The sequence below is a fragment of the Hippocampus zosterae genome, chromosome 6 (assembly GCF_025434085.1).
Source record: "Hippocampus zosterae strain Florida chromosome 6, ASM2543408v3, whole genome shotgun sequence".
In the NCBI taxonomy this organism is placed as follows: domain Eukaryota; kingdom Metazoa; phylum Chordata; class Actinopteri; order Syngnathiformes; family Syngnathidae; genus Hippocampus; species Hippocampus zosterae.
The window spans coordinates 2,020,499-2,040,582 of record NC_067456.1 but is presented as its reverse complement, the minus strand read 5'-3'; the positions used below and the strand labels follow the sequence as shown (position 1 = coordinate 2,040,582).

The following is a 20,084-nucleotide window of genomic DNA, read 5'->3' as shown; positions in this document are numbered from 1 at the left end:
TTTTTGTAATAAAGATTGTGAAAATAGTTTACAAAACAATAAACAGGAGCGAGAAGTGTTTTGTTGTTGATGTTGTTTTAACAGTGGAGCGAGGAGTTTACCTTAATACAATGTTCAAATTCAGATTCAGAAAACTTAATGCCATCAAAAGAGCATTTCCAGCCAATGAAAATAGGCGCTGAGCAGCATCAGCAACTAATCTTATTGGGTAATCCCGCCCCCATGTCCCGCCTACACAAACTTCTAGTTGCCAATTATTGGACAACGTCCGTTAACGTCATCACGTCGCCTGCGTGTGCGATTTTGAGGAAATTGGCGGGGCAAACAGCCTACTTCGAAAACATTAACCCAGCCTCTCTTTTTTTACTTCTTGAGTTTAATATCGCCAACTAACTTGTTCAAGTGTTCCTTTTACAAAAATAATCTCCAGACATGAATGGAAACGGTGACGTGGAGGAGCTTGGTGACAAGCTGGACAAGTAAGTTAACGTTAGTTCGCCCGATGAAAACCGTGTCCACAAACGGGAAATGTTCAGCTAGTGAGGGAAGGCAGTCGGCGTGAGATGAGGATGCACAAAAACGTTCGCACGACTGAATTATTTTACTTGAGCAAGTCCGTGACGTGCTGCGTTTGTTTTGTAGGCTAAATTGGAAATTCGTTGGCAGTAGCCATGCCGACAAAAATGAACAATTCCGAGCCGAGAATGAACAAATGATCCTGAAATTGTTCATGTACATTGACAGTCACCGATGTATCACAGGTAGGAGGCAAAATGATATCACTGTCAGAAGCGATGGGAAAATGTAGGCCAGCCTGGGAGCTCACAGTAACTTCACAAACCCGAAGCCCCCCAAAAAGGGCTCTGGAAGTCAACCAATTTACGTCAAAATTGCCAGAAAAATGTAAAACAGCAGTTCCAATGTCACTCCAAATGCAGGAACTTGTGGCGGTGGCTCGTTGAGAGGCCTTTTTTAGAGCCATTCAGGAGCAGGAAACTGCATGCAGTACAAACTGGATAGGACGAATTTGTTTGTCCTATACATACATATATAAAATACATTTGTTCAATGTCTGACTTTGTTGGCTTCCTCTCAGGTTTTTGTCCATGGAGGAGGAGGACAACATGGAAGTCTACCATAGGTAACAAAGCACCATATTTTCTAAAGCAGTGCTACCTTCACTTGCTCATCATTTTATTTTTTGAGATACAAGCTGTCGCCTGGTCATTTTTTGGGTGGCAGGGGTGTGGGGGTGGGTCCGTGTTGCAAGCCAGAATTTGAGTACACATGAATACTCGTCCAGCCTAAGTTTGCCTAAGTCGCGACCCACATTTGTGTAAGTCGAGAAAACGGGTGTCAAACTCAAGGCCTGGGGGCCAGATGTGGTCTGCCACATCATTTTAAGTGACCCGGAAAAGCAAATCAAAGATGACAACTTCCATGATGCTTGCTATTAAAAAACAAAACCGATTTTAATATGTAATAAATCAGTGACATAATGTAAGCATTTTTTTGTTACCAATCCCCTCATTACAGTTACTGGTACTTAAACAATAAAACGCTCGACTTACAGTTTCAGTCCTCACAGATTTATCGTGTGGCTCGTGACAAAAATGAGTTTGACACCCCCGGTCTACAAAATTTTTACTGTTAAAAAATAGCCCTTGAAAATATGCATGCCATATTTTAAGCTTACACACTAACAGACACAATACAATACAATACATGCTGATTTATATAGCGCTTTCACAACACGGCAGTAAAGTCACAATTACAGTAAATAAAGTACTTGCGTAAAAAAGGGGGGAGCAGGAATATAACACCAATAAATGAGAAGCATCGAGTCACTTTTTGAGGGGTCAGATTAGGGTTGAATGAATGAATATTTTATTTGCAACTCTTTTGCTTACACCGCGGACACCCACTGTACGTAGCCCCTGCCTGTCCCATTGCTGTCCACCAGAGCCCGCCAAATCTACATTGTGCGAATGCCTCTATATGAGAGTGCAGCATGAGTCTTTATGACAACATCTGGGATGAGGGTGCTAATCCAAGTCAGTGCTGCTGGGCCTGTCAGTGTTTGAGTAGCAGCTGATCTGAAGCTTTGGTGTGGTTGAGTCTCCTGTTCTTTGATGGGATGATGTCACATGTTAGTGATGTCACCAGTTAATGATGTCACGTGCGGGTGGGCGCTTCAGAGTGGCTGTGCTGACTTTTCTTTGCTCGCAGACACATCCAAGACGGAAAAGATGCGGCCCGACAGGGAGAGATGAACAAAGCTTTGGAGCACTTCAAGATGGCCTGCAACATTCACCGCAGTGACAAGCTGCAGAAGCGAATTGGGCAAATTGAGGAGTTTCTGGCACAGAACCTGGAGGATGAGAACGACGACGAGTATGTGGACGTCAACAAGAGCGGTCTAAAGCTGTACAAGGAGCTTTACGACAAACTGTATAACTACCAAAGGAACGGCGTGGCCTTTTTGTACAGCCTCTACAGGGACGGGCGCAAAGGTGGGATTTTGGCAGATGACATGGGCCTGGGCAAAACCATCCAGGTCATTTCCTTCCTGTCGGCAATGTATGACAACGAGTTGATCAAGCACACCTTGCTGGTCATGCCCACCTCGCTCATCACCAATTGGATCAAGGAGTTTAGCAAATGGACTCCTGGAATGCGGGTCAAAGAGTTTCACGGCGCCAGCAAGGCAGAGCGGACCAAGAACTTGGACAAGGTCCAGAGGAGGAGTGGCGTGATCATCACCACGTACACCATGCTAATGAACAACTGGCAGCAGCTGTCGTCCTACCAGGGCCGCGAGTTCAAATGGGACTACATGATCTTGGACGAGGCCCACAAGATCAAGACCAGCACCACCAAAACCGCCAAGAGCGCCTCCGCCATCCCGTCCAAAAACCGATTGCTGCTCACCGGCACCCCTGTCCAAAACAATCTCCGTGAGATGTGGGCTCTCTTCGACTTTGCCTGTCAAGGAACTCTGCTGGGCACGTCCAAAACCTTCAAGATGGAGTACGAAAATCCCATCACCCGTGCCCGGGAGAAGGACGCCACTCCGGGGGAGAAGGCCCTCGGGTCCAGGATGTCGGAGAACCTCATGGCCATCATCCAACCGTACTTCCTGCGCAGGACAAAGGCTGAAGTGCAGAAGAACAAAGACCACGCGCGAGCCGCCGGACAGTCTCAGAGTGCAGAGGAGAAGAAGGATAAGGAGTCTGAGGATCAGAAGGACTGCGGGGTCAGCATGCCCACACTGACCAGGAAAAACGACCTGATCGTGTGGACGTACCTCAGTGGCATCCAGGAGGAGATCTACTGGAAGTTCATTTCTCTGGAACACATCAAGGAGCTGCTCATGACATCCAGGTCGCCTCTTGCCGAGCTGACCATTCTGAAGAAGCTCTGCGACCACCCGAGGCTTCTCTCTGCCAGGGCCACCTCCACCTTGGGTCTCAGGGAGGCCCGGCAGAGCAACGACGACGACGAGATGGGCAGTCAGAGTATCGCCCACGTTCCCGACGACACTCTGATCGCCGAGTCCGGTAAACTGGCTTTCCTGATTGCTCTCCTCAAGCGTCTGCGGCACGAAGGCCACCGCACGCTGGTCTTCGCCCACTACAGGATGGTGCTGGACATCCTCCAGCGTATCCTGAAGAACCAAGGCTTCAAAGTCCTGCGGCTGGACGGGACCATCACGCAGGTGGCGGAGCGAGACCGACTCATTACCCTGTTCCAGACGGACAACAGCTACTCCGTCTTCCTCCTCACCACCCAGGTGGGTGGTGTCGGCATCACCCTGACGGCGGCCGACAGGGTGGTCATCTATGATCCCAGCTGGAACCCAGCGACCGACGCCCAGGCGGTGGACAGGGTGTACCGCATCGGCCAGACCAAGAACGTGGTCATCTACCGACTCATCACGTGCGGCACGGTGGAGGAGAAGATCTACAGACGGCAGGTCTTCAAGGACTCGCTGATCCGGCAGACCACCGGCGACAAGAAGAACCCTTTCCGCTACTTCAGCCAGCAGGAGTTGCGGGAGCTCTTCAGCCTGGAGGACACCAGGTCCTCCTCCACGCAGCTGCTGCTGCAGTCCCTGCACGCCAAACACCGAAGCACTGACCCCGACCTGGAAATTCACCTCGTCCACCTCCACGCCATGGACATGTTCGGAATCTCCGATCACGACCTCATGTTTTCCCTCAACGTGGACCTCGACGAGGACCTACAGGACCAAGAAGAGCAACAGTACATTGAAGGGCGGGTCCAGAAGGCCCAGGAGCTGGTGAAGGCCGAGTCGCATCTGCATATGCAGTTTGCAACCATCTTGGAGTCCACTACCGAGCCGGCGCGGAGGCGAAAGTCGGCAAGTGAGCGTGAAGAACCCCCGAAGGAGAAGAAATCTGGCAAGCGCAGATCCAGTCTCACTTGTTCGCCACGCCACGGCAGTTCGTCACCGGCCCGGGCGGACCCGGAACGAGCGAGTGACTGCAAGAAGGGTCCGATCGATCTCACTCGGGATGAAAGCTGGTCCGCGGGGAATCAAGGAAAGCTCATGAAGGAGAAGAGTCAGCAAGGAGGAGGTAAGGGCAGTACGACCCATGATGGAGAAGTCGCAGCCTTTTCCAAGGGAGTAAGGAGAGTTTCTCCGGATGCTTCGATCCACATCAGCGACAACGAAGACCTGAACCACTCAAATTTGGACGGCAGTCCGATGAAACCCCTCCAGAGCAAAAGACTTTCCGCCCTGCAGTCATCCTCGACCAGTTTAAGAAACAACTCCTGGTCGCGCGCCAGCGGCTCAGAGCTGATAGAAGGGAACTTCAACCTACAGTTGGAGGAGAGCGAGCTCTCCGACCAGGATGAAGAGAAGAAGCTTCAGTCCCAACTGGGGCTGGAGGAGAAAGACATCCTGTACCAGGATAAGGAAACGAAGCTCCTGTCCCCGATTCAGCCGGACAAGGAGAGCGACATCCTGTACCAGGATAACGATGATGAGGAGGAGAAGCTGCTGTCACAGCTTCAGATGTCAGGAACCTTCGATGTGGGCAAATCCCTGACGGAGAGGCAGCTCGGACTCGGCGCCAAGTCCGACGTCTCCGATACGGACGGGTCTCTTATCGCCACTACCAAGAGGAAGAAGATAGTGCCTATCATTTATGACAGTGAAGAAGAAGAAGTCGAGGTGGTGGTGGGCGAGGAGGTCATACCGCAGTCGTCGAAGGCCGCGTTCAAAAACCTCCCGCCGCATGGATCATCCACCCCCAAATCCTCATCGCTCATCGGCTCTCGAAAGAGCCTCCGGGAGAACGTGTCGGTGGCCTCGCGCCGCTCCTTCGCGCGCTCCATCGTCCGAGACCGCAAGAGCGGGGAGGAAGATGCCAGCCCTCGGACGGAGGACACCACCGGAGAGCCCCTAAATACAGACGAAGAAGTCGTCGAAGAGGAAGAAGTGGAAGAAGTGGAGGAGGAGGAAGAGGAGGAGTTGGATCCCCGGAGCAGTCGCCTGGAAGAGGCGACCGGCGAGCCAGAGCTGACGTCCTCCGAGAGGCTCGAGCAGTGTGCCGCCAAGGAGGAGGGCGTCGACGGCTATGAGTCGCTGGTGACGCGAGGCCGCGAAGCGTTCAACCGAGGGCAACTCGGCGAGGCTCTGGATTTGTTCCTCAAGGCTCTCGACATCAGGCCCGGAGATCCTGAGATCCAGTTTTTGACCATCCAGCTGTACAGACAGCTCAGTCGCTCGGAATAGGAACTCTCCTCAGAACTCTGATGCGTTCAAATGTTCAGTACGTACGTGTTTGCTGTTTTAGTTGGTTTCAAAGCACAGACGGCTCGTCTTCTACAAAATGAGCGGATAAGATTTGTCATCTGACAGGAAGGAGCTCAGGACAAAAAAATAAAAGCATTTTGTATGGTTCCAACTGAAGCCTTGTTCTTGAAAATCGATTCCTAATATCGCGGACCACCGCATGCTTGTGGGTTGGCGCCAGCAAAGGCTCCCATTTGTGAATTTAGCTTTCAGTTTCTTAAAAATGTTCAATATTTTTTCACCAATACAACAAAATTGATCTCATGGAACATTTTCTATGTATTATTTTTTTCTATGTATTATTCCAGCTTACTCCCGATATCCCACGTAAGCGAGTAGCCACTGTTTACCCACATTTTTGGTACTTGTTTTCAGTTCATGATGCAAAACACTTTTCAAATAACTTCTACCATGTCACCAACATGGTGCGCCCAGTGATTGGTCATGATGACTTTACGGGAATGTTGCATAAGTATTGTGTGAACCTGTAACCACTGACAGGAATTAATATAAATTAAATGTTGCGTGCTGCCGTTTATTAATTAGCATGACATCATTAATATGTGAGCAAATGTGTAATTTCAGAGATGTGTATCAAATTGGGGCCCCACTGAACTAATCAGGAGCCAAGAAGGAGCTCTTACTTTCAAAAAGGTTTAATGTACCAACTGCTAATATTGTTCTCCATTTTATATAAGAAATTACTGTGTTGGTGCTTCATACATGCATTTGGTAAAGTACTTTAAATGAAAATGTAAACACATTTGTTCCAAAAGAGGACGAGACATCTTATTTTGAAGGCCCGTTCGGCAATACGAGGGGGAGTTAGGGGGCCGTGCTCGACGCTTTCCGGAGAAGATGAATGTGACGTCACGTCAGAACCGGTTGTCCTGTGTTGGGTCGCAAGGCGACGGTTGCCCAAGGGGACGTATGATTTTGGCTGCAGACACACGCCAAGAACCACCAGCACGTGACGGAAAGGATAAAAGAAACCACAAGAAACACCACGGGGACCTATCCAAGACAAAATCGCGCGTTCGGGATTGATCGGGGGTCTTCGCTCGGACACAAACTTCGGCTCTTTCCGGATAAGTCGAAAGTGACGTCACCTCGGTGGAATGTTGTAGAAGTGTGTTCGTACGTCGAACGGTCGGTTTGGTTCGGGTTCGAATCGACGCCCAAAGGCCAACGAGACGGAACCGCCTCGCTTGGACTTTAATGGACACGCGGAGGGAGAACACGGCTGGAGGCGGCTGAGGAGTAGAAGGCGACACGAGGGCTCCCAGCGGCCGTCGGCATTTCACGAAGGAGGAAGAGGTCGAGTCCGAAAGACGAAGATGATGGTGACGGCTTTAAGTGGACGAAGAGAAACGCTGCTGGAAATCTGCTGTTTGCTGCTTCTGATGACCGGAAGTGGACAAAGTGGAGGTGAGGACGAGGCGGAAGTCGACTGCTCAGTCTCATGGCCGCTTTACACACCCAGCGGGGTCAAACTAATTTGTTTTTGTCGTGGGCCATATTTTAGTTACCGTTTCCCTCGAGGCACATTTGACAAAGTTGAATTGAAACTTATGACTGAAACCATTTGAAGAAATCAAGAATAACGTTATTAATGTTAATAACGTTATTATTATTATTGCAGATGAGAATTTTAAATTTTGGTACCGATTTTACCCAGCATCATGGAAGTTGACATGTTTGATTTGCTTTTGCGGGCCACATAAGATGCAGTGGTGGGCGGGATCTAGCCCCCGGGCCTTGAGTTTGATATATATGTTCTAGAAGCTTTCTTGGAGGGTTAACTTCACGTTAATTTGGGATGTTTTTGATCTACCATGCACTGCCTTGCAGACAACTTTATGTTAACACTATGCCCCATCTTGGTTTGGGGTGTATGTGACATGCGGCACCATCCATCCATCCATCCATCCATCCATCCATCCATCCATCCATCCATCCATCCATCCATCCATCAATCAATTTTCTAATCCACTTATCCTCACGAGTGCCGCGGGTGTGCTGGACACTTCTCTGGGACTCAAGCAGCAATCCAAGACTCTCCCACCCTGATAGGTGCTAAGTGGGCTGCCCCCCTATATGTCAAGTCTGCAACTCGGTTTTAAACCCCCGAAAAAATCAAATTTCTCTCTGTATTGCTGCACTTCGCCTCCAAATGACAACATTTGGCGTTAGCCCGCTGTAGGTCTCAGAGAAGGTGCGGGCTGTTTCGCTGTCAGCTGACGGCTTAAGCGGCTTGGCTTAACTTAGCTTAACTTAGCATTACCTCGCTGCCGGCAGGAGGTCAATCGTCTGTCTGTGTGTGTTGTCTAAATCTGCATGCAGTTTGTGTGTGTACTGGCTGAGCAAAGATGCCAAGTGTGTTTTTGTTCGTGTCATTCAGACTCTCAGCAGACGCAGCATCTGTCCTCATATCAACTGACGTTGCCTCGCCCAATAGGAGGCCGGTGGAGGCGGAACGCCGACGGCTCGCCGCCCAATCAGGTGCAGATATTTCACTCTTTTTTTTTTTTTTTTTTACTTGTCTTCGTGTGTGTGTGTGTGTGAGTGAAACTGTGTGACCTCTGAACTCTGGAGTACATACTGAGCATTTGATCAACTGATGCACCCACATCCTGCCACCTCTCCCGCTTCCTGTCGTTGCAACGATGACTTCCTGTCGGCAAGTTGTTGATGACGAGGAATATTTGACAGCATGATGTCATTGGCAGTTCTTTGACTTTCCATTGAGGGAGGAGGAGTCGACGGCGGTCTTTCCTGACACACTCATTCACACAACAAAGATCTATGCGCATAACACACACACACAGAAAGATGCATTGAATAACACCCACCCGCAAACCTACGCACAAACCACAGACATACACTCACACACCTCAGAGATTCGTACACACACGCACAGAAAATGCTGCTGCGTCGGCGTTTCCGCACTTAGTGATGTCACTGAGACAGAAAGTGAGAGTGAAAGTGCACATGGGGGTGAGGCCATGTGATCTGGTGGTCATGTGATCAGGTTTTTCAGGTGAATAACCACATGTGTGTGTGTGTGTGTCTGTGTCACTTCCCGTTGCAGGTGTCGTACGCCATCGACGTGTCGGGACGCCGCCACGTAGTTCATTTGGAGCGGAACCGGTGAGTTGGCATGAAAGTTTTCGATAGTAAGCATTCGGGGTTTGTGTCAGGATGTTTTCAAGTGTAATTCTTCTTCCTTTTTTTTCCTTTTTTTTTTTGAGAATTTTTAAAATATTTTTTAAATTGCTTTCCACAAAAACATGTCATTTCTTAAAGAGAAGTTCAAATGTTTTTCGTCCAGGTGAAAAAGGCACATTTTTGGCAAGAAAGTTTCAGAAACAGTTTTTTTTTCTTTTTTTGAGAATTTTAAAAATATTTTTTAATTGTTTTCCACAAAAACATGTCATTTCTTGAACAAAAATGTCACAAAATGCTAAAAATAATGTCAAGTTTTAAAGAGAAGTTCAAATGTTTTTCGTCCAGGTGAAAAGGCACATTTTTGGCAAGAAAGTTTCAGAAACAGTTTTTTTTCTTTTTTTGAGAATGTTAAAAATATTTTTTAATTGTTTTCCACAAAAACATGTCATTTTTTGAACAAAAATGTCACAAAATGCTAAAAATAATGTCAAGTTTTAAAGAGAAGTTCAAATGTTTTTCGTCCAGGTGAAAAGGCACATTTTTGGCAAGAAAGTTTCAGAAACAGTTTTTTTTTCTTTTTTTGAGAATGTTAAAAATATTTTTTAAATTGCTTTCCACAAAAACATGTCATTTCTTGAACAAAAATGTCACAAAATGCTAAAAATAATGTCAAATTTTAAAGAGAAGTTCAAATGTTTTTCGTCCAGGTGAAAAGGCACATTTTTAGCAAGAAAGCTTCAGAAATGTTTTTTTTTTAATGTCAAAATCTCACAATCGTTGAAGGGGAACTTAAGTCGAAAATTGCCTTTCCAGTATGTTGCATTCGCCCCCACTAGTCTTAAAATTCGGAAACATTCTGGAGAATATTTGAGAAAAATCGACGCACTTTGATCCAATTCAGAGGGCGGCCATTTTGACGCTTGCTGCGGCCATTTTGACGCTTGCTGTCCACTGAAAATGACATCAAACGCAGTGTTGAGACAAGTAGGGCCAAACAAAAAAAAATATTGTCAAGAAAAATATTGTGGCTTGACGTAACCTTTAAGAATCATTTTACAATCGCTTTCATTTGATAACAAATGAGTATTGTATGCTAGCTTGACGTTAAACTAGCTTTGTAGCGCACCGACACGAGCAGACGGCCAGTTGCCGCCACGCGCTTTTTATCAGCGTGTTCTCACCACACGCTGATAAAAAGTGTCAAACGAGATTGTTACCTCCGTCTCGCTGACCTCCAACTTGTGTTTTTTTATCTTCCTTCATTGAAGCAAGCGAACTGTTTTCTTCCTTCGCTGTCAACTATGTCCCTCGGATGGCGGCGCGCGTCGTGCGTCACCTCGCTAAATGACAAAACAAATTGGCCTTCGTGTTTTCAGGATGCTGCTGCCTGCCAACTTCAAAGTGTTTACATATGCGCACGACGGACAAATCGTCACGACGGCGCCGGACGTCCAGGTACGACACAGAATCTCGCTCCCCAGTGGCGGTTCTGGATCAATTTCACTAATGGGGGGGGCCCACATTCAACCCAGGGGCTAAAAAGACAGATTCAACATCTTACATGACTTTTTATTTCTTGAAACTTTGAAATTGTCGTCATAACATTACAGTGATGAGAAAAAAACAGTATTAGGAGGGCTAAAATGTCTGCAAGCGTAACAATACGCCGTGTCCATCTGTTGAGAATATTCAAGCCTGCCGGGTACAAAAATTGCAAATACACTGAAGCTAGATGTTTTACATGCATATAATTATCCAAATTTTAAAAGGCAATGTCTTCTATATTGATCCTGTTCAATAAAAATAAAAAGGGAGACTAAAAAAGTTACACGCGCACACACACACACACACACGTCGTCGTAAATTCCTTCTCTGCGGACTGCTTCTCATTTCCCGCTCATTTTTAAGTGGTGCAGCGCACTAAAGGGTCCCACTAGAATGTTAAATCACGCACTTTGGTTCCACTTTTGGCATCGGCGACTCGGCGCGACTGCGTAATCTACGTTCGGAGGGGGGGGCCACAGGGGGGGGGCAGAATCAGTGCTGCAGGGGCACTGGCCCCCGTTGGCCCTCCCCCAGAACCGCCACTGTCGCTCCCACGCACGCACATATACACACGTTAAACCAACTTTGGACACTTAATTCTCTGTGTGTGTGTGCGTGTGTGTGTGTGTGTGTGTGTGTATAGAATCATTGTCATTTTCAGGGCTCTGTTGAAGGCATGGAGGGATCGTCTGTCGCCATGAGCATTTGTAACGGCCTCAGGTAGCACACACGCATCGATGTCATTGAGGCCGATGCGACACACGTGCCTGCCGATCACTTTTCGTGTGTCTGTTTTGCATATTTCTGCCGACTTGGGTTTTCGGTTTGCAATAACGGCTGTCGTATCGTATCGTGCGCGGGTGCGTCACAGGGGCGTGCTGCATCTCGACGACGACAGCTACGCCATCGAGCCTCTCGACTCCGCCCCCGAGCAGCACCTGCTGTATCGCCTACGGGATGTGACATCGCAGCCCCGTGGATGCGGGACGCCGCACGGCCACCCCGCTCACAACCACACGGAATATACGCACTCAGGAGAGCGACAGGAGATCCGCCAGCACGGCAGGGTGACCGCACGCGTTGATCGGTTTAATTCATTGAGCAGTTTGAACAACTGCGATAGCGGCGCTAGTTTTATTAGCCCGTCTTGGGAGTTTGCTATTATGTGTTAGCATGAAGCTAGCGGACGTTCCTAACATGTGTGTTGATAACTCGTGTTTCGCTCTCCAGGTGAAGCGAGATGTTCTCCATCGCACACACTACGTGGAACTCCTGCTGGTGGTGGACAATGACAGGGTGAGACACATGCACGCGCGTGACCATACAGAAAAACTTGTAGTAGCAACACACATATGTAGGTAACTAGCACGTGTACTCGTAACGCACATTCAGGTAACATGCAAGTAACACACATGTAGTATGTTATAGTAACAACAGGTTAATAACACACACATACTGAAAACACATACAGGTGATGATACACATACATGTACAGGTAACCGATGCACAGGTTATGATGACATAACATGCAATTATTCCTTCCGCCAGTACAACACCATGAACAGGAACGAGAGCGCGGTGCGCGAGGAGATGGTTCATTTGGCCAACATCATCGATGGCGTGAGTAGACGCGAGCGCCCGCACGCGCGTACCCGCACTTAATCGTTCCGGTGTGCGTGTGCAGATCTACACGCAGATTAACGTGCGGGTGGTCCTGGTGGGCCTCGAGATCTGGACCAGGCAGAACCTGATCAGCACGGACGGGGGCGCCGGTGAGGTGCTCAGTCGCTTCACCCAGTGGCGAGAGAAGGAACTGCTGCCCCGTCGACGACACGACTCGGCGCAGCTCATCTTGTGAGTGTGAACTTTGCGCCCGCGCGCGCACACCGGCTCGTTCATACTGACCATGACGACGGTCGCGATGCAGGACGAAGAGTTTTGGGGAGACGGCGGGGATGGCGTTTGTCGCCACCGTGTGTTCCAGAAGTCATGGTGGTGGAATTAACGCGGTACGTTTGTGGAAAATACTTTTTTTTTTTTTTTTTAAACACACAGACACACTTGTAGTAGCAACGCACATATGTAGCTAACTTGCACGTGTACTCGTAACGCACATTCAAGTAACATGCAAGTAACACACATGTAGTATGTTATAGTAATAACAGGTTAATAACACACACATACTGAAAACACATACAGGTGATGACACACATACATGTGCAGGTAACCGATGCACAGGTTAAAAAATAAAAATAAAATAAATCACACACGCAGTTAATACAAATAACATGCAAGTAACACATGTAGTATGTTATAGTAATAACAGGTTAATAACACACATATACTGAAAACACATACAGGTGATGACACACATACATGTGCAGGTAACCGATGCACAGGTTAAAAAATAAAAATAAAATAAATCACACACGCAGTTAATACAAATAACATGCAAGTAACACACATGTAGTATGTTATAGTAATAACAGGTTAATAACACACACATACTGAAAACACATACAGGTGATGACACACATACATGTGCAGGTAACCGATGCACAGGTTAAAAAATAAAAATAAAATAAATCACACACGCAGTTAATACAAATAACATGCAAGTAACACACATGTAGTACTGTATGTTATAGTAATAACAGGTTAATAACACACACATACTGAAAACACATACAGGTGATGACACACATACATGTGCAGGTAACCGATGCACAGGTTAAAAAATAAAAATAAAATAAATCACACACGCAGTTAATACAAATCACATGCAAACACACATACAGGTAACGCGTACGCATTTGTAGCTAAGACGCTCACTTCCCGCACGACTCTTTGTAGTTCACGAACAACAACGTGTTGGTCTTCGCCTCCATCGTGGCCCACGAGCTCGGTCACAACCTCGGCATGAACCACGACGACAGCCGGCCCTGCGCGTGCCCCACGCAAGCGTGTATCATGAACTCCAGCGCCACGTAAGGCACACGCACACACAAAGCGGACGCGCGCGCGGCCGCACACCCTAGCGACAGATGTTGCTTGCGTTGCGTTTGCGGCGTCAGAGGATCCCGAAACTTCAGCAGCTGCAGCGCCGACGACTTTGAGAAGATGCTGCTGCACACGGGCGGCTCGTGTCTCCTCAACGTGCCGCAACCCGATGAGGCCTACAGCGCCCCCTACTGTGGAAACGGCTTGCTCGACTTCGGGGAGGACTGCGACTGTGGATCGCAAAAGGTGCTACACAAGCGTTACAATCTTGCGTGTGAGTGTGTCCCCATGAGCGAGACAGAGAGAATTTGTGTGTGTGTGTGTGTTGGGGGGGGCAGTCACACAATTTCGTTTGTATTTGTTGCGTGCTGATGTACTTGCACTTGCGACAGGAGTGCGAGAGCGACCCCTGCTGCCAGTTTAAGACGTGCAGACTGAAGCCCGGAGCTGAATGCGCCACCGGCGAGTGTTGCTACAACTGTCGGGTACTCTCATCGCAGGAAGTCAACGCCACAACGGTGACATGGCGGCTGTCTGAAAACGTGTGTGTGTGTGTGTGTGTGTGTAGTTCCAGCCCGGCGGCACGGTTTGTCGCGCCAGCACGAATGAGTGCGACCTGCCGGAGTTCTGCAACGGCTCCTCGTCTCTCTGTCAGAGCGACGTCTTTGTGCAGGTCGGTGCATGCGTGTGTGTGTGTGTGTGTGTGTCACAACAATCGCACATGTGACACACTCAAGATGGATATGTACACTCACACACACGCTCATAACAAACACACTGCGGACACACATTTGTGTTGCTAACTGTCATGTCGCTAATTCCGATGACGTTAGCGCTTGTTTGTTTCAGGACGGTCATCTGTGTCGGAATCAGGAGGCGTACTGTTACAACGGCCGCTGTCAGCATGCCGAAGACCAGTGCAGGAGCATCTTCGGAGCCAGTGAGTCGCCTTGAAAAAGCCCCCACACACACACACACACACACACACACAACAAAGAGTGACAAAGAGACAAGATGTGACCGCATGTGTGTGTGTGTGCGCTCGTCAGAGGCCAAGATGGCACCAGAGATCTGCTTCAAGGAGGTCAACAGCAAAGGCGATCGCTTTGGGAACTGTGGATACCAAAACTACGGGTTCAAAAAGTGTGAGAGCAGGTAAAAGTGACTATCACACACACACACACACACACACACAGAAGAGAGCGCATCATGTGTTTTGCCCCACAGAAACGCTTTGTGCGGGAAGCTTCAGTGCGCCAACGTCCAAGGCGTCAAAGCCTTTGGCATGGAGCCATCCATCATCAGCACGCCCATAAGGGGCGCCGTCTGCTCCGGGGTGGACTTCATGCTGGGCTCGGACGTGCCCGACCCCGGGATGGTCAACCAGGGCACCAAGTGCGGCCGGGATAAGGTAAACTCCAGCGCCGTCCGGAAGCGGCCGATATGACGCCACGCTGACTTTCCTGCTTTCTGCCGCCGCGGCGTTCAGGTTTGCCTCAACTTTGAGTGTCGTAGCGCGGACGTCCTCAACTTTGACTGCGATGCTGACAACAAATGTCGCGGGCATGGGGTGAGAAACTGGACGCGCTGGCACCTTGACGTATAAGCCACCTTACCTACAAGTACAAGCGGCTACCTAGCTTCATGCTAACGCATAATAGACGGTGAATGAATAGCATCCATCCGGCAGCGCCACAAACAATATTTGAACACGCAATGATTCATCAACCGTTCCATATAAATATACCCGCAAGCACATATTGTTAACATTCGTGCAGCCGACCACGTCACTGACAGTAGTTATGAAACTCTTCTTGCTATACTGCCCCTCAGTGGATGGGAGGGAGCCCAATTGAATTTATCGTAGTGCACAAACGGTGTAACGGATTAAAATCATTTCGGATTTTTTTTTTTATAAAACATAGTCTTTCAAGTACTCTTTCCGTTATTAAGAAACATTTTTATCCGTTTTGGTGAGGAGGGCCTGCTGGCTGGAAAGAATTAAGGGCATTTCCATTCCCCGCTCAACTTTATTTATAGAGCACTTTTAAGGTGTAGAATCTAGTGCCCCCTAGTGGTAGATAACAAAGATAAAAATACAACCCTGATTTCTTTCTTCGTCTCCCCCTGTGGGTTAGATATGCAACAACAATCGGAACTGTCATTGTGAAGACGGCTGGGCTCCGCCCTTCTGTGAGTTGCCAGGTTATGGGGGGAGCGTGGACAGCGGGCCCACCTGGAACGGTATGTACCCCCGGCCGCTACCTTCCTACCCACCTAATTTTTGCTAATTAAAACTACTGGCACCATCAGAGCTTCCGTTGCCGATTGAAGAGAGGGTGTTGAGTTGTACCGTACCTAATATTAGGCGCTGTAGGCATTATAATAGCACCAACAATCCCCCTCCCAGCCAGAAGGGGTCGCTAAATACAGTTTTGCTGTCGTTTTTTTTTGGTTGCGGACTAGTGACATACTCGTGCTTGTTGCCATCTGTGTGTGTGTGTGTGTGTGTGTGTGTGTGTGTGTGTGTGTGTGTGTGTGTGTGTGTGCGTGTGTGCGTGTGTGTGTGTCCTCCACAGACAAAGACCGGTCACTGAGGGACGGTCTTCTCGTGTTCTTCTTCTTGGTACTTCCTCTGACCGCGCTAGCTGCCTTCGCCTTTCTGCGCAGGAAGCAGCTGCTGCAGTACTTCGGCCTTTCGCGGAGGGGGCGCTCTCAGAGTTACCGGTGAGTCAGTCCACACGTCTTCATTTCTCGACAAAAAAAAACCTGCCGTGTTGACTTGGGCGCTAACGTGCCAACCCACCAATCCCCCAACCTCCACCCTTGTCGCCAGGCCGGAAGGCGCACCGTCGGGTAATCCCAGCAGAGGACCGCCTCCCAGGACTCAGCCGCCTCCTGTTGCCCGTGGCAACGCCAACAACATCCTCAGAAACGCGGTATGTACACACAGAGGTGTCTACCTGTGTGCACGCGTGCCTCATTATGTGTCACGACAAAGTTTCTTGGCTGTGTTGCTTGTGCTCTTACAAAGGTGTGGATGTGTCGTATTTCAAAGATCTGTCGGTGTATGTGTTACATTATTATTATTATTATTATTATTATTATTATTATTATTATTATTATTATTACTAGTAGTGTTGCTACAACATTGTTACAACAATGTTACTACAACAATGTTACGAGTTGTGTTGTAACACATAGTTGTTTAGACATTACAAGTCGTGAGGTCACCAAAAATGTCTTCCTACTTGTGTTAATTTCTTCCTTTTTTTTTTTTTTTTGTCATCCAGCATAACAGTCAGCTTCTGCTGCCACACGAGGTAAAACGAAAGCCTGTCAACACCCCCCCCCCCCCCCGCTCTCATCATGACATTACGTACATGGGTGTGTAACTGTGTGTTCAGGTGGTGCAGACAAGCAGGAGCGCTACCTCGTACGCTGTGAGGCCACCGCCGCCACCTTTGTAAGCAACAAAACAAATACGTGACATAGCATGTGTGCATTAAGCACTTGCCATCGCAGTCTTGTTTTTTGTTTTTTTTTTAATTTAGCATGGCAGTCTTTTGGAATCATTTTTTTGTGTCAGAAAACAAACCTGTAGCATATGTGAATTTACCAGCTGTCGTTATAGGTGTTAGCATAGCCGTTAGCCTGGCTATGGAGTGTTTTGTGTCAGATCCTAAATCTTAGCTTAGCATTTAACGTAGCGGGTAGTATCTCAGCTAACCTCTCTGCTTTGTTTTTTTGTGTTAAAAAGACACAATTGTGGAATGTGTGCGTTTTGCAGTGGTTAGCTTAGCATTATAGCAGCTAGTCTCTGTGCTTTTTTAAATGTCAGCAAGCCCACACTGTAGCATGTGTGTGTTTAGCAGCAGTTACAATGTCAGCCATTTGCTTTTTGAGTCAGAAAGCCATAACTGTAGTATGTCTTTGTTTAATATCATAGCAGCTAGTCTCTACGTATTGTTTTTTTTGGGGGGGTGTCAGAATGCCGACATCTTAGCATCGCTCTTGGCATTACATTTGGCCTCTGCTTTCTTTTTGTGTGTCAGAAAACAAACCTGTAGCATATGTGAATTTACCAGCTGTCGTTATAGGTGTTAGCATAGCCGCTAGCCTGGCTGTGGAGTGTTTTGTGTCAGATCCTAAATCTTAGCTTAGCATTTAACGTAGCGGTTAGTATCTCAGCTACCCTCTCTACTTTGTTTTTTTGTGTTAGAAAGACACAATTGTGGAACGTGTGCGTTTTGCAGTGGTTAGCTTAGCATTAAGCATAGCAGCTAGTCTATGTGCCTTTTTTTTTAATGTTAGCAAGCCCACACTGTAGCATGTGTGTGTTTAGCAGCAGTTACAATGTCAGCCATTTGCTTTTTGAGTCAGAAAGCCATAACTGTAGTATGTCTTTGTTTAATATCATAGCAGCTAGTCTCTTAGCATCGCACTTGGCATTACATTTGGCCTCTGCTTTCTTTTTGTGTGTCAGAAAACCCAAACCCTCTGGTGCAGCTCAACCTCTGATGCCTCAAAGATCTGCCCCTGCGCCACCCATATAAGCACTTTCTCTATCAGGATTCCGCACTGCCTCCTCCAGGCTTAGCCCCACTGAATGACGGCCAGGAAGCAAGAAACCGGGTCTTAGGCGGATCTGGAGCAAAAAAAAAAGAACTTGTCAGAAACCATCCAATCAGATGTGATGAATATTAAGTGGCGGTATCACTCATATGCTGCCGGTGCTGTTCATGCTAGCTTATTAACACTTGCTGGCTAATGGCTAATAGCAACCAGGCCTGAGAGCAGCTTCTCTCTGATTGGCTGCTTTGATAACATCAAAATCAAAACCACTATGGCAGGAGTGCGACGTCTGCCTGTTTTTTTTGCTTGTTTTTAATTGTTTATGCGGCGATGCCCAACGTGGAACGAGACCACTGGTGCAGAGACTGAACAACAAAATTTCTTGAGCATCACTCGCAAAGAAATTTGATATTGAAAAACACCACTGTCGGGGTGCTCAACGCATAGCTCAATGGTAGAGTGGTTGTCTCCCAACCCATTGCGACCTTGTTGAAGTGTCCTTGAGCAAAATGTTGAATCCCCCCCAGTTGCTCCTGATGCTGCGTCATCAATAGGTGAATGTGGTAACACTGTACGTCGCTTAACAAAGCGCTTAACATAACAGTTAACATAAAGTAAAATAATAAACACAACACATAACATAAAACACCGACAGTCATGCACTTCTAACACACTTCACACACACAAACTAGCAAAAAATGTTGATGAACTGAAGACTGCAACTATCGATTACTTCAATAATTGATGAATTTGTTGATTGTATTTTAAATGAATCAGATTTTTTTTTTTTAATCCCTCCCTTAGTACACCAAAATCAGAATAGCTTGTTCAAGAGATGTGTTTGTACAAGACGAGCGCTCAAGCAAACGGCGACTTGGCAGAGTGTGCGATGTGGACTGTTTGGACTTTTCCTTTCCTGCCAGCGCACCCTGCGCCGGAATAACTGCTGTGTTTGACCGTGCCAGCAACCAACCGGAACTAACAGGAAGAACCGGTGTCCTCTGGTGGCACTCATCTGGACGGTCATTGGAATGTCAAATGTCTCAAAAAGTGCTCTCTGGTTTGGTGTACTTGGTTCAATGACGTTGCTCTGAATCAGCTCGGCGAAACACACACGAGGACAACAACTTCCTGTCCACACTGATGAAATCACACAGCCAAACTGTCAACATCATTAGCATCGTCATCAACTGTCCACTGCGGTGTGTTCGGATTGTTCGCCACTTACAGGAGATGCCATTTAATCATTATGTTCTTTTATTCAAGGGATTCAGAGTGAATCCGATATTTGTGTGTGTGCGGGTATGTGTGTGTGTGAGAGAGATGGAGAGAAAGCATGGTTGTCTTTTTTTTTCCACCCTCAGCAGATTTTAAATTTGACATTGTGTGTTCAAGCCATTAAAATATATTCTCTGCTTCCTGAACATGTAAGATGAAAATGACTTGATTGTGTTGAAATTGATAACTCCCATCAGTAGTATTTCCTGCTTGGTACACTGTTATCTCAAATATTGCCCCGAACCACAAAAATGTCATGGGAAATAATAGTTTTATTTTTCATTTGTCAATAGGATCACAGGTGCTACAATATTAGAAATGACATCCAATGATCATATGATTTTGACTTTGTTTCCGTAACTGTCGCGGGATGCCTGAATAATGTTTGTTCATAATGATTGCTTGGACTTAAAACAAGAGCCTCATGTATATTAGTATATAGACTTCTTCCTCTTTTCCTTTCGGCTTTTCACTTCAGGGATCGCCACAGCGATCAACATCCTTAAAGCAAATACACCATCTGTCGTAATCTTTTTTTTGTTGTTGTTGCATGAAACCATACTGCTCACCATCTAAGACAGGGGTGTCCAAACTTTTTGCCAAGGGGGCCAGATTTTATGTGGTAAAATGTCGGGGGGCCGACCTTGGCTGACATTCTTTACATTGAACAACAATATTGTTCAACAAATTT

At 47.3% G+C, this 20,084-nt stretch overlaps 3 protein-coding genes across 4 annotated transcripts in view; 2 read left to right on the top strand and 1 right to left on the bottom strand.

The window, feature by feature from the left end:
- vsig10 (V-set and immunoglobulin domain containing 10) overlaps positions 1–20,084 on the bottom strand; it is a 172,362-nt gene that overhangs the window by 40,304 nt on the left and 111,974 nt on the right. The window lies entirely within an intron of this gene.
- On the top strand, positions 283–5,939 carry ercc6l (excision repair cross-complementation group 6-like). The gene is made up of 3 exons (XM_052068895.1): positions 283–479; positions 1,097–1,141; positions 2,230–5,939. Exons 1-3 carry the CDS (start codon positions 433–435, stop codon positions 5,765–5,767), a joined length of 3,630 nt encoding a protein of 1,209 aa, XP_051924855.1. The 5' UTR covers positions 283–432; the 3' UTR covers positions 5,768–5,939.
- LOC127602647 (disintegrin and metalloproteinase domain-containing protein 9-like) lies at positions 6,659–19,914 on the top strand. Its single transcript, XM_052068931.1, has 24 exons — positions 6,659–7,255; positions 8,229–8,329; positions 8,919–8,977; positions 10,372–10,450; positions 11,184–11,260; positions 11,412–11,607; positions 11,771–11,836; positions 12,089–12,160; positions 12,225–12,394; positions 12,468–12,549; positions 13,394–13,527; positions 13,615–13,786; positions 13,933–14,025; positions 14,109–14,213; positions 14,390–14,480; positions 14,590–14,695; positions 14,768–14,951; positions 15,030–15,110; positions 15,679–15,784; positions 16,120–16,267; positions 16,377–16,479; positions 16,834–16,863; positions 16,948–17,006; positions 18,027–19,914. Exons 1-24 carry the CDS (start codon positions 7,165–7,167, stop codon positions 18,094–18,096), a joined length of 2,475 nt encoding a protein of 824 aa, XP_051924891.1. The 5' UTR covers positions 6,659–7,164; the 3' UTR covers positions 18,097–19,914.

Bases quoted from the DNA above. Each gene is read 5' to 3' on its own strand.
- ercc6l (XM_052068895.1), top strand. From the start codon at position 433: ATGAATGGAAACGGTGACGTGGAGGAGCTTGGTGACAAGCTGGACAA. The intron at 480-1,096 runs GTAAGTTAACGT...GCTTCCTCTCAG, and splicing joins CTTGGTGACAAGCTGGACAA to GTTTTTGTCCATGGAGGAGG. The intron at 1,142-2,229 runs GTAACAAAGCAC...CTTTGCTCGCAG, and splicing joins AACATGGAAGTCTACCATAG to ACACATCCAAGACGGAAAAG.
- LOC127602647 (XM_052068931.1), top strand. From the start codon at position 7,165: ATGATGGTGACGGCTTTAAGTGGACGAAGAGAAACGCTGCTGGAAATC. The intron at 11,837-12,088 runs GTGAGACACATG...TCCTTCCGCCAG, and splicing joins TGGTGGTGGACAATGACAGG to TACAACACCATGAACAGGAA. The intron at 15,111-15,678 runs GTGAGAAACTGG...CCTGTGGGTTAG, and splicing joins ACAAATGTCGCGGGCATGGG to ATATGCAACAACAATCGGAA.